Genomic DNA, 14,323 nt, shown 5'->3' with positions numbered 1-14,323 from the left:
GCAGATGCAGATAAAATCGACTAAACAGGAAATCGCTGAACACACCAGACAGACACCACCGGAATGTATAATTATTCATTCTTATTTTCATCGGATGTCTACTAAAAATGATCAGATGGGTGAATTGAGGGGTGAATTCACTTCAACAGGCGAGCACGACGAAGTGAAAAAGGCATTAAAAGCCTACAGTGAAAAACCTCAGTATCCACGCCGACAAAATGTGGGTGTGATGTGAAATTACTCATTCTCATTTTCATCTGATGTACAGGCGCGTTGGAAGCAATTTTTGATTGCCGCGGCCAATTTTCGATTTTTCCAGAGGTTCTAATATTGCCGCGGCGAATTTACTTTTTATTTTTTTTTTAAAGAAAAAAACACGTCATTCAGTAAATTATTGCCACGGCTTTCGTTGCTGCAGTCGCTACGGTTCCAACGCCACTGATGTCTACTAAAAATGATTAGATGAATGGGTGAGTCCCGGGGCAGAGACACTTTGACAGTCCAGCACGACTAAGTGAAAAAGGCATAAGCCTACTGTGAAAAACCACAGGGACACATCTGGGAAATTTCAGTGCATTTTGATACATTTTCCTGGCACTGGGTCAGATTGAACAGAATCATAACGTTTAAATCTTGGACAGTTGTCTGCTGTTCGTATTAGTCGCAGATGGGAAAATTGCCTGAAAAAATTGTCGTTATTCTAAAGGGCTTCAGAAAATTGTGATAGGAGCATGCGGTCGTTGAGTTCCATGTAGATACGCGTATTTGACCAAACCCCTTTTCAAACTCATTGAGTACTTGAGGAAGTAATCATTTCTAGAGAACACAATTTTCAAATTTGTTTATCCTCATTTCAGCTTTCAATGGATTATTCAGTTAAAACATTGTCTATTTAGATAGTTGAATAAACTAGCTCTCCAGTAAAGTTTAGTATGTTTGAAGTGTTATTGCCTCTAGCTCAATATAAAGGATCTGTAAGAGGCCACCCAGATATCGAAATCCATATCTACAAAACAAAATCCAGGGTCCGGTTGCATAGTCATGGCTTAGAATTAAGACCAGTCTAAGAACAACTTGGTTCTATAGCCAATCTAACAACTTAAAAGCAGTCTTAAGATTTAAGACCACTTTCGGACTTAAGTCACGACTATGCAACTGGCCCCAGAGCTCATTTCCTCAGTCGTGAGATTTGTAAGACTTGTCTAAGACCATCTAAGTTTTATAGCCAATCTTATAACTTAAGACCACTTTTGGACTTCAGTTAGAACTGGGCCCAGGGGCTGGTTGCATAGTCATGGCTTAGACTTAAGACCAGTCTAAGAGCAACTTAGTTCTATAGTAAATCTAACAATTTAAGCCCAGCCTTAAGATTTTAGACCACTTTTGGACTCAAGTCGTGACCGTACAACTGGCCCCTGGTGTTTAGAGCTAACATTCTTCCTCTACGCTGGGAGTTACTCCCAGCTCCCTGCTCTATGTAATTCAGATCTTATGGAGCATTGGGACAAAGTGTATATACTATGTCATATTGAGTAACAGGCAAAAATCCCAGGTAAATATCCTCCAGTAAAAATCCCCCCACCCTGGTAAAAATCCCCCATAGTCACTTTTCTATCAAACTATGAAAACTAGATAAAACTTTTTACAACAATATTTAGGAATACATACGTAAGTACATAGATATTTCATCACTGCTTTAAAACTATATTTCTTTGTAAAAAGTGATTTTTAACCTAAATTCGTCATATTGAGCAAGGGTGCATCATGTACTACAAATATCATTTTTTAGATCTGAAAGACAGATTTTTTAGATCTGAAAAAACTTTTATTATCAATTTGGGAGTAAAAGGAGTTGATGTATTTTCAGTGCAATATAAGAATTTTGAAATAATGCAATCTATACATATTGAGTTTTGTAGCTAGTAAGATTTAACTTTTACTGAATACGAATATGTAGTACATAATGATTAAATTGCTATTATGTCTACCAACAGTAAGATACTGAGAATGCTAATAGTCGGGATAAACGGTCCAGGGTTCGGTTCCGACAGCCGTGAACTCACTATTCTCGAAAATTGAAAAATGATTGCCGTCATTCGCCTTTGTGCGCGCTCCTCGCGTTTTCGCAGCTGATAGCGATTAATTTAATCGCAATGAACGAGAAATTTGAATACGCGAAATGAAAAACGCGCACGCGTTCGTAAAATTGCTCATCGAATTCGATAATTTCACCGGCTATTATATACGCCCGTCGAATTTCGAACAGGTTAATTCTCGTAGTTTTTCCTTTGTATCATATGAAATTTGACCGTTTGGTTGTTTGTCATCTTCCAGCCAGCGACGACCCTGGGAACAAGTCAGCGGCGCGTGTGCACGATGCTGGTAGCTGTTTTTATGCTGGTAGCATGCGCTGCCGTGTATGTATGCGCGCGCCGCGCTAAAAAAAATAAATTACCGGGTGCCGCTTTTATTGTGAGTCTCATGAATCTCTCTCTATCTCTCAATGAAGCGTGTATTTGGTCAAGTAGTAGTTCCAAATCATACACACGAGCACAATATATATATATATATATATATATATATATATATATATATATATATATATATATATATAATATACAGCAGTTATTCATTTCATAGCTAAATATGACCTGAACGAGAGGACCAACATATTATCTGCGCAACAAAAGGTCGAAGAGTTGTTATTTACAACTAGTTCGGGTGAATTATGGTTAATTACGGCGTGTATAATGAGTCCTCGACATGAGTCCCTGCATGTAACCACCGCTATGCGTAGTCTGATTTTGATTTCGTTTTACAGCTTTTTAGAGTGAAAGAGAGAGCTTGGAGCTTTTTTTTCGCAGTCGACCGGCAAATTCATACAGAAGGACCTCGACTATTATCGCCCAAATTTCTCATCCCTGATTACAGAAACAGGGCGGTCACTTACCTGGATATCAGGGAAAAATCGGGGAATTTTCTTCGTTTTTTTTTTTCTTTAAAAGTTAAAAATCAGGGATAAGTCTGGGAAATATATTCATATCGCTATATGGCGTGTATGATCACACTGTTTCTGTCTATGTTTTACGTACTTGAGTGTGTTAATCGATTGGATTTATTCCTCACCATAAAGCGGCCATCCTGAAAAATTCAGTTCATCGAATGAAAAAGTGCCACTATAAAGATTTTTCTATCTGACGAAATTTAATCCCACCCGATGATGGCCGTCAGTGAACAGTTAAAAACGTTGCGGTTTCATATCAATAGACTTCGGATAAAAATCTATTTATCGTGGCACTTTTTTATTATCTACAGTGGACATGGATAAGAGTGTTTTATTCGACAATGCTTTAGTTCATTGTCAATCGCAATTATGTTCCAGTGTCCAGCAACGAGACGTCAATCCAACAGTCATGCATAATCGAGCATTGGCTGTATTTCTTTCGCTTTACGCATGGTACTTTTTCGACAAGTCCTATGCCACCAACCAGTCACGGTAGTCCGCTGGAAAAAATATATATATTTTTGTTTTGTCTCGTTTGCCAATGTTTAGTTTTCGCATTTTTGAAACTGGGTTGAAACTACCCTGGTTTATGTTTTAAGGGACTGCTGTGCGTTGTCGTCGTTTTTACACCAGGGGAATGAAATAGATACGTGTTTAGTCATTAGTTAGAAAACAAGGGGCCGGTTACCATCGAGGTCACGACTTGCCCTGCCGAAGATCAGCCTGCGTCGTTGATCTCATACCCTCAATTGCCAACTTACCAGGTAATTCTACACCCTATCGCGCACGGGCAACGTTTTCGAGCAATTCTCGCTCAACAGAACAAAAGAATCACTTGCCTGCAGCAACGGGAGACACCAAGCGATCGATTGCTCAACGGTTGTTTAAAGGCTGGCTTATGTCGACAAGCAACGCGACTCCTACCGACGCAACTGAGAGCGATCGCAGCCCAGCTTATGTCGACTACGCTCCGATTCGCAGCAACTGAGGCTGACTAGCGGGATATGAGATCCTCCCAGTTGCTTCCCTGCTTATGTCGGTTGCGATTACTAGCAACTGCAACGGCTCAAATGGTCACGTGATAAGCATTTTGAGAATAAATTTGAATTATTAGGAAATATATTTCTATTAGAAAAGCTCTTTAAGACTTTGATCTTTCTGATTCTGTTTTGAATACAACGTGCTAGCGACATCTATAAAGATGGCCGCTTACACCATAATTCTACCAATTTCGTTTCTAGATCTTCGGTCCAGTCCTCAGCCGTGCTGAAGGTTTGGTTTACGTTTTGAACTACTTGAATTTGAAAGTTTATGACTAATTACGAATGATGCTGTCTAGCTGTGATAATTTGTACTATGTATTAAGGTCTCTCATTAGCTGGAACCCCTGCGCTCAGTTCCGTCGCGTCGCAGATGAGCTTATGTCGGCTGCGATCGAAAGCAACTGCCCACCTACCGTAGGCCGGAGTAGAACATGGGCAACTAGCCGAATACGGCTTGCGACGAGTCGGTAGGCGTCACGTTGCCGTCGCAAGCTGGCTTTTGTCGAACCGCTAGTTGCCGCTAATCAGCGATAAACCCAGTTGAGTTGGTAGGCATCGCGTTGCTTGTCGACATAAGCCAGCTTTCACGGTCCTGGGCTCGTCTGTAATCTAAATGAGCCTAGAACAACTCTGTCAAACTGACAAATACCGAGAAGAAGCGTTAAGCCGACTGAAAATTGCCTCGTGTGCGCCGGATAATAAAGTCTTCTACCTGAAAAAAAAATTCCTTTTCAATCCAACTGAATGCCCTTTGCCCGAAGTATCAAGCCCAGGCAACGGTATTTTCATGATGCCTAGATATTCTACAACCAAACATTTACTACAGATTTACTGACTTAATAAATGCGATATTGTTTATAAATCAGTGAACTCCGTTGATAGATGAAGATCCGCCTATTAAATCCGGCTATTTTTCTCTTTGTGTACGCGCGCGCTGTAGTTTTTAGTGTATTTTGATTGCAGGGTCGGCCTAGATAGCTGCGCACATATGAATACAGGGGCTTTTACTCTATTATAAACATCAAATGCGAAATATGTAATACGTAGAATTCTCTAGTAGATTTTTTCCCCGTTGGATAAACATCAGGTCCCTGGTTACTAAATCTCGGATCGGAGGAGAGCGCTTCAGCTAGGACACGAGTTGCAACGTCAAGACTTACATCTGAGACCGATAGAAAACCATGTTGGTTATATAGCCAATCTAACGACTTGAGTGGCGGGGGTGGGGCGATTCCATAGTCAAGACATAAGTCCCAAAGTGGTCTAGATCTTAAGATTGGGCTTAAATTGTTAGATTGGCTAGGCTGGTCATAACTAACCTATGACTGAGCAAGTGCAAGTCAGCCCCGGTCGGGCAGATCTACATATTTGTATTTGAGAAGGGCACCTGCCAGTTTGATAGGCCTCCTTGCTTTACAACAACCATCAATTTCGTATTCCCTTCTTATATCTGACCTGGGTCAAGTTTTGGCGGCAGGCCTAGATTTTACCCTTGCAATGTACTTTCGTAGCCAAATTTAAGTACTACTGTATGAATTACTTTGTTTATGTGTACTGACGACTTTTGGGTATCCTGTTACTGTTACTGTGCTGCGAGGAGGGCACTTGAAGTTAACAACTCTTTTGTTGTACAAAGGTTTCAAATTTTGTCCGAGTAAATAGCTAAATTACTCAAAAGAGGGGGGCCAAAAACACACTTTTTATGGCAGATATAAATAATATATATATTGAAGCATGTTAGACAAAAAAGAGGTTTTAACAGGGTTTACTGAGAAAATAGGGAAATAGAGGGATGACTGAATCTAATTTTCAACCTGAAGGCATTTGGGCTTTAAAGCATTATACCCAAATTCTTGCGATTCATAGCTAAGAAATATTCTCATCGGATTCCCGAACCCTAATAACGGTTCCATTACTTTGTCTCTAAACATATTCGATATGATTATTAGAATAACAGTAACGCGATCGGCTGTGTAGTACTGGTACGGTACTGTGTTGCTTCAGTAATTCCTGGAATTACAGAGGCGCACAATGCTGTAACGCAGTATCAACAGCACAGTCACAGTCATGTGAATCTCGACTGAATACACTGATTAGGGGGTCACCGTTTAGAGGTGTGTTTTGGTGTGATGTGTCATGTTTTAACTCTGAACAGGATATGATGGCGGTGGTGGTGGGCGTTTCATTTTCACAGTTACCAGATTTCTAACCTCAGCGCGCCTCGCTTTTTATAAAAACCTCCTTTACAGCTGCTGATACCCGTATGAGCAAAAATACATCCTCTTTATGTATTTTTGGTATAAGAGAGTCAATGAACCAGTATCACCGCTCTTTGTCTCTACTCGTCTTTTTTCTCAACAAATCCGATTTTGCTCAGCTGCACTGAAAAACGTGCATGAAAATCTTTTTGAAATTGCGATTGATTTGTTTGTGTAAATGATAAATCGTGGATTTATGATACTCAAGTTTCGGGAAAATGTTTTTTTCCAAATCAATGACTATGGAAAAGCCTTATGCTTTTCTTCGCGTTTTAGTTGCTGTTTGGTTAAGGTGCTATGGAGGCAGATTGTTGCATGATGTCCATCTATATCAGATAAACTGTTGCTGTATCCTGAATTGATTGAGTTTCAAGTTACGCCGGTTGCTATCCAAGGGCAGATCTAGGATTCTTTGAAGGGGTGGACCAAAAAAAGTTTAATGGGCACTTAATTAAAAAATGGCATGTTTGGCAATGCGGGGCTGCAAGTGCGAAATATTGGTGGGGGTTCTGCTGGCCTTCAACTGTAGATTTTGGACAAAAGGGGTTTTATGACACTTATCAGGGCCCATTCGGATTTTATTTTTCACCTTTTTGAAATAATCCTTGCTAAAAGTATTGTTCCAGACATTTTGGGGGCGCATTTGAATTTTGAAAGGGGTGGAATGGTCCACCGGGTACAAATCCCTAAATTGGGCCTTGCTATCTAATGATTTTTTAATCATACGTAATTCTATAAAGTGCTGAGTGACAAGTGAGTTCGAGTCCTGCTGGCTGCTTACAGAGTGCTGGCAATGATTCAACTGCTGTCTCATCGTGAGGTCAAATGACAGTCCAATAGGGTTACCGGTAGTCTCGGGAAACCAAGATCCAAGTGACATAAAGCCAAAACAAACGAACAAACAACTTCAATATTTTAGGGGGTCGTGTTCTTGACGATACCTCATGTATTCATCTTCGACTTATCCCGCGGAAATGGCTCTTTAGAAGAAGAGGAGATAGAACTCAAAATTGTGAAGGAAAATGACCGTGCCATTTTAAAGCCTTTATGGCCGTTTAGTAGTCAATTATTTCATCTATTCACAAAAGTACAAGTTACAGGCGCCAAAGATTTATACCTGGAACAAAAACCCTGCTTCCGGATCGGGAGCCCTGGATGTAACAAGTACGATCAGGGTCATAAAACGGTATGGTTTCCTGATGTCAAACATCTGGTCTCAAACGCTGGTCCATTTGTTGCACATTTGGATCGCATCACTCGGCACTACTTTATATCTTGCTTTGTCGAAATAGAGATTTTTGTCGGCCGAAACTGGTAAACATGTTTACGATATTTTAGATTTTGACTTGAGAAAAAAGACACTGCACACTTTCCTACCAGACAGTAGCTTTACTGAAGAGTATTGATCACTTCATTGATAAACCTACTATCACTTTGAGTACTGACCTTTCACCTGAATTCAATGAGCTATCTTTCAAAGTTGTTTTGAAAATGGTTCATTTAATTGAGTCAGAACAAGCCGCGATCATACTAGCATTTTTTCGGCCCATGCCAAATTAGGCCCAGAACAGCTTAATTCCACACAGGTGCCAAAAGGATGAATGATGAAAAAAAATTTTAAAACGCAAGGTTCTTTTTGATCGCAATGTGCAGAATTCAAACTTTCCAAGAATTGTTTGTATGGACATATGTATATTGCCCTATCGACAGTTCCCTCTTCCTTCAAAAAGGGATTTCATCTCACTAAGGGAATTGTTTTTTATTCCTCCTCCGAAATGATATTTTAATAGGTCTACCCCGTAAACCAAGCTATTAAAAAAAGGCCTAACCTTTCTGTTGTAACTGATCCTCTAGGTTTTTTCATTAGACTATTGAACGAAAGTAGTTATTTATATAGTCTGTTTCCAGAGAGGCAATCTGCGGATTGTTTCCTGTTGCTTTCCTTCCTGTTATGATTATCTTATTTATCCTATCACGTAAATGTCACGACATCCATAAACGTAAAAATAAGCCCAATATCGAAAAATTCGGCTATGTGTTGATAACATTTAAAGAAAGAGATCTGTTGTAATCCCTGCGTCCCCAACACACATCACCAATACGCAGGACACGGTCATAGCACAGTTTTTACTTATCAAGATCAAGATTCCAATGTGTTTGTAGATGACAAAAACAGAAAGTCTAAAAAATGCCCCCAAATCATTCGCATATGCCAGTTGGCATAGTCAGTGCTAAGATCTGAGTACAAATCCGTCTTAATCCGGTCTTGGTTATAAAACCAAAAATCAATTGTGGGTCTTAGAATTTTTATAAACTCATCTAATTACCAATCTTAGATTTGTTTTTAACTGATGCAGTAACTCAGAGATGCGCATCACGGCAAATATAAATTCTATCCCAAACCAGTCTTAAGCGCACAGAGCAGAGGATTTTTGCATTGATGTGTTTTTATGTTTCCACGATCACGCATAGCGAAACAAGAAACATGGGAAACAAACCTAGTAAATGTCCCAAAACAGTAGTAATTGTTCCGCATGATATCCAAAAAGAATACATTGTTCCTCAGTCATGTGAGCTGCTTGTGGTCACTGATTGGATATTGCGTACGAGGGTTTCTTGTTTTGATATTCAGACATCGCACAGGCCTATATGCAGCGATCGAAAAAATGTTTCTTGTTTCATCGCAAAAAAAGCATTTCAATGTTCCTTGAATGTTGCTTTTTGTTTAGAGCACAGTCATGATGCAAAATGAAAAATTTTCCGTTCTTTTCATGTTGGCTCGAAAATGGATAAAAAACGTGATGAAGACCTTAATATTATTGATTTCTGTTTCTTCATTTTTCAGATAATTCAATTTCCCGTCGATTCGTGTCGCATTTATAAAGAATGCGGCGAATGCGTGACGACTGCCGATCCATTGAACTGCGGCTGGTGCAACGGTCAATGTACGCAACGTGACACATGTTCGAATCTATGGACGAAAGATACGTGTCCACCGTTCATCGATTCTGTACGTATAACGTTTGTCGATACGTGTAAAAAAACTGCAATAATCGTAAAAGTTGAATTTCTGTGAATGATCAGAAATGTGTGAAATTTTTCGGAATTTATGTTTTCTCAAAGATATGATATGTCCTGTTTTACCGTAGGCAGCATACTGTACAATATGGTGTGCATTGTCTTTTCCTCTTAAGCCGAGGACACACTAGGCGATTTCGTCGGCTGATTTCGTCGACTGACGAAATCGCCGGTGAAATCGCCTTGTGTGTCCGGGCAATCGCATTTGGCGATTTAGTCGGCTGACGAAATCTCCCGAATCCAACATGTTGGATTCTGTCGTCAGCGCTTGAATCGCCCAGTGTGTCCGGGTACGGCGATCAGTCAGTCGCCTTGAGCGCCGTATTAACCAGCCAATCACGGCTCTTCGACGGTTCACGTGATAGCAAAATGGCGACCTCCACCGAGTTCGTCGGCCGACGAAATCGCCCAGTGTGTCTGTGGCTTTAGGGATCAGATTGATGCGAAAAGTTTGAACGATTATGCGAATTGTGTGAAAATCATGAAAATCGATGAAAAATTCGAGGATGCCTTATACCGTCAGGCTCAGAATTTATGCATTATCCAGATTTCATCAATCTCAGTTCCCTTCATTTAGGCCTAGCATTTTAAAAGACTTGTTGGTCAGTTTAAGCGACAACTTTGCCTGTGAATCCTTATGGATGGGATATTTTTTTCAGTTTTCACCCTCATCAGGACCGACGGCAGGTGGTACTCAGATCATCATCCGCGGACGAGATTTCGGTAATCCGGCGATCTCCACTTCAAACGTCGAGGTCCGTATCGCAAAAATCAAGTGTAAAGTCGCCGAACGCAACGAATCGATGTAAGTTCATAGAATTGTTCGTAGAATCTGTTTCCCACTCCTGTTTCCTCATCACCCACTCCCCTGTTTCCCCATTCCCTTTATCTTTCTCTCCTTCTCCCTCTTCCCTGCTTCCTTCCTCTCCCTTTCCCCTGTTTCCGTCTGTTCACTATCTCCTGATTCCCCTCTCCCTCTCTCCCTTGTTTCTCCTGTCCCTCTCTCTGCCCTTGTTTCTCTTCCCCCTCTCTTAACCTATTCCCCTCTACCTCTTCCCTGGTTTCCCTTCTCTCCCACATTTCCCTACCCTCTCCCTCTCCCCAGTTCTCCCTCTCACCCATTTCCCTTACTGTACTGATGAAGCAGTTCCTGATTTTAGAAAATATTAGTAAATGTCTACCTGCCTTGCTTTGAAACAACAAAGGTTTGTTTCGCGAAACCAACACCTTGGTTTCTGTAGAAAGGGCTTTTTGTTTTGGAGCAACGCCCAAAAGTGGGGAAAAATAAGTGACATTTCCCATTAAAAGAGTGTAGTTTATGCTGTGTACACTAAGCCTTAGTAACCACACACATCACTGTGCTTAATTCGATGCACAACTCATAAAGCCAGAGAGTCATTGATGATGCTATAAGATTCTTGCCCATTACTCAGGGGTTTCTGAACCCACAACCTGGCGTACCAGAGTTGAATGCAAAGGGTAAAAGCATTCAACTCTGGGAGGTGAGGTTGTCAGTTCAAACCCTGTGGGTAAAGATCTTATGGCATCATATCATCATCTTTATTTTCCTAATGGGCTCTCTGCCTTAAGGACTTATGATATACTGGTGCTTTACTTCGCGCTACCAAGCTGGGATTCTAACTCATGATAACAATTCCCTGCTTAGTATTAGCAGTCAGCGCCCTATTTCGAGGTTTATTTCGATGATGAATTTTGCAATTCGTCTCTTCGTTTCTAGGGTTTTGTGTATAACTGGACGGTCAAATATGGAACTAGAACGAGACATTGAAATGTTGGTCGTAGATCGAAGTCAGACGACAACTAAATATATCATCGAAGGTTCAGTAGATAGCGGAATGAAAGCTTTCTACTACAAGGTGATTATGTTAAGAATTAGCGCAAATGCCATAGCTTGTCATTTGAGTCTCGCGAGGATTTATCCCAATAATAACAACAAATAGCAAAATACCCACTCACAGGATGGTTGGAAACCAAAATATAGTAATGTCACTTAGATATAGAAAGCTATCTCTTGGGGCTTGATTAACCCTTTCAGTGCTGACTGATTAATATCCTATAGTGCTGGAGATGATTTGAAAATTTTGAAAAATTCCACCCTAGTGTGTTGAATAATGGGAATACCACTATAATGTGTCTACACCGCAGGGCAGTGTATCGTTAGTTACTAGTATTTCACTATGTTTGACAGGTGCTGCCATTTTTCAAGAGAGATAATTACTAATTACTAATCAAAACAATACACAGCAGTGCGGTGTACTAGCAAAATCCATCACTGATTCATACACCGCACTGCGGTGTAGACGTACTGAAAGGGTTAACATTGATTAACATGATTAACATAAAAATGTAAACTACCTAAGGACATTCTATACATTTTCCCGGTCGTGTATGGTAGATTTGGCAACTGCAGGTGCTCTGGCTTGAGAGGAGAAGTAGCCTGACAAATATTGCCTTGTCACCATTGATTCGTTGATTATAGTACATGTTGATTGTTAATCTTCTATGATTACAATTTTATTGTTCATCAATTTACTTAGGTACCTAGAATCGACGCGATAAAACCGTTTATGGGACCGAAGTCTGGAGGTACAAATGTTACCATCACTGGTAGGAATTTACACATTGGGACTCAACTATCCGTGAAGATTGGACACATTCCCTGTAAAATATGGCGGTAAGCAGTAAAATAGTAAGAATATCTGTATCTGAGGAATAGAAATTAGCTGTGTTCATTTGGCTGAATCAACTGACAATTTAGTTATGTTTGTCGTCTCAATCAATTTGTTAAAATCAATATGGCTGTGCCCGGTATCAATCTGGATGATGACATTGATTGATATTGAATGGGGTAGTGGCAGACACTAGATGGCGCAACAATACACTATTATTCGTAGTGAAAATTAGTTTTTCGTCAATGAAATTTGAACCGAACTTTTAGGCTTCAAAATGCGAATCTCATCAAGCAAATCATCGAATCGATATGATTCGCTTTCTCACTCAGCGTATAGTATAGAGATTCTACTGAAAAGTTTTACTAATTAGAAAAAGTTGAATCGAAATAATTGAAATGTAAAAGAAATTGAAGCGCAGTAACAACCGCCGAACCGAACTGGTAGACCATCATAGAATCTTCACTTGTTGCAGTAGCAGTGCCGGTACTCATTCATTGATTGAGTGAAGCAACCTCCCTCAAGCCATTTCACTCCAGTCACCAACCAAACAGCAAACCAAGTTGCTTCAGTCAACTCTTGTCTCCCAACAAACACCGCCTATTGGATTCAGAGTTGAATCGATCCCACAACTGTTTTTTTCTTTTAACTAAGTTTAGACTATATACCAATATTTACTGTTCCTTACCAGGGTCATGCCTTTCGAGATAAAATGCGTCACGAATCCTTGGTTTCATTCTAAAGTGGCGCGCCGTGCAATCTTGTCCAAATCGACAACTTCCGATCCGACGACGACCGATGAATCGACAATGACTACCGATTCAGCTGAAACGACGACCACCGAGAAGAAGTCGAACGGTTCGGGAATGAGTATTACAGTACAAATAGACAACGCGGTTATTAGCACTAAACAACTGTTTGAATTCAAAGACGATCCTACGATTAGTGATATCTACCCGAGAAGGAGTTTTCTCAGGTAAGAGAAAATTTAAACATTGTTTCGTAATTGACAGAGCGCAATGAAGTGAAGGGACCGATTTCATAAATGATTCTATTTCTGATAGTCTTTTTTTAGACTTTCCAAAAAAAGAAATTTTTCAAAATGTTTAACGGCTTAAAGATTCTTGTACATCTGGTTGATTATCTGATTGTTTTTTATAGCGGTGGTTTGGATTTGACGGTGATTGGGACAAATTTGAACGTAGTGCAAGAACCTCGTATGGGAATCAGTGTGAAAGGATTGCCAGAGGGAAAGATTACAACCAGTAATCACATCACTGTAAGTATCGAAACCAGCAGAGGTGCCTTATTATGAGGCGCATTTGATCAACAGTGAGTGGAACCATAAACTTTGTTTACTGTGATGGGATGCCAGTCCTGTCCTACCAGCTACTCGCTGGATGGCATATCTTATAGTCATACTTGATCAAAATTAATTCACTTTGATCAAACAAAAAAATAACCATCTCGGGAACTGGTAAAAAGTAGCAAGGTACTCCCAAATGATCCTGGTTTCGTATTTGTCACTCATTTTCTCTGAGAAATACCTATATCGTGTTGCTTGATGTTGAACAGAAATAAAAAAGTCTTTAACCCTTTCATTGCATCTACAGCGCAGTGCAGCATATAAATCGGTGATGGACTTAGCTAGTACACTGCATTGCGGTCAATTGATGTTATCAGTAATTAGGTTTTATCAAAAATACATAAAGAGTCCTCTTTATGTATTTTTGGTTTTATCTATATTGAAAGATGGCAGCACCTGTCAGCATTGCAATATTAGTAACTAAGAATACACCGCACTGCGGTGTAGAGGAACTGATAGCAGTATGTCCGTTATACAACACACTGGGGTGGAATTTTCAAATTATCTTCAGCACTTTTGGGTACTAATTAGTCAGTACTGAAAGGGTTAATGGGGGTCTTACCTCCTTGATTGCTTCTGATTTATTTGAACATTTTGGTTTCAGCCGTGTTCATCAGCGCGCGACGGAAAGTCGATGAAATGTAAGACCGCTAACATCTCCGACGTGATAAAAGATGTCGATATCCTCGCCGATAAATCCGTCATTACCGACATCTGGTTCATAATGGATGGCGTTAAACCGCTTCGTGAGTTCGATTCCACGCAGCCCGAACTGAGCCGTCTGCGATACTATCCCGATCCTGTCTATCATCGATTTTCCGGACCGCAAAACCTACGATTGTTTTACATCAACGACATTCATCTCGATATCAAGGTTAGTTAGA

At 40.2% G+C, this 14,323-nt stretch overlaps 1 protein-coding gene across 4 annotated transcripts in view; it reads left to right on the top strand.

Annotated features, from left to right (window-relative positions):
* Positions 1-14,323, top strand: part of LOC141902885 (hepatocyte growth factor receptor-like) — a 38,167-nt gene that overhangs the window by 9,258 nt on the left and 14,586 nt on the right. For all 4 annotated transcript variants that reach the window (XM_074790809.1, XM_074790806.1, XM_074790807.1 and 1 more), the window contains exons 5-11: positions 9,151-9,315; positions 10,043-10,188; positions 11,122-11,260; positions 11,942-12,078; positions 12,765-13,049; positions 13,235-13,352; positions 14,044-14,313. In XM_074790809.1, the coding sequence (XP_074646910.1) occupies positions 9,151-9,315; positions 10,043-10,188; positions 11,122-11,260; positions 11,942-12,078; positions 12,765-13,049; positions 13,235-13,352; positions 14,044-14,313 (1,260 nt within the window). The remainder of the gene's footprint in view (positions 1-9,150; positions 9,316-10,042; positions 10,189-11,121; positions 11,261-11,941; positions 12,079-12,764; positions 13,050-13,234; positions 13,353-14,043; positions 14,314-14,323) is intronic.

Source organism: Tubulanus polymorphus, chromosome 3, assembly GCF_964204645.1.
Source record: "Tubulanus polymorphus chromosome 3, tnTubPoly1.2, whole genome shotgun sequence".
NCBI lineage: Eukaryota > Metazoa > Nemertea > Palaeonemertea > Tubulaniformes > Tubulanidae > Tubulanus > Tubulanus polymorphus.
This window is presented reverse-complemented; position numbering and strand designations above follow the sequence as displayed.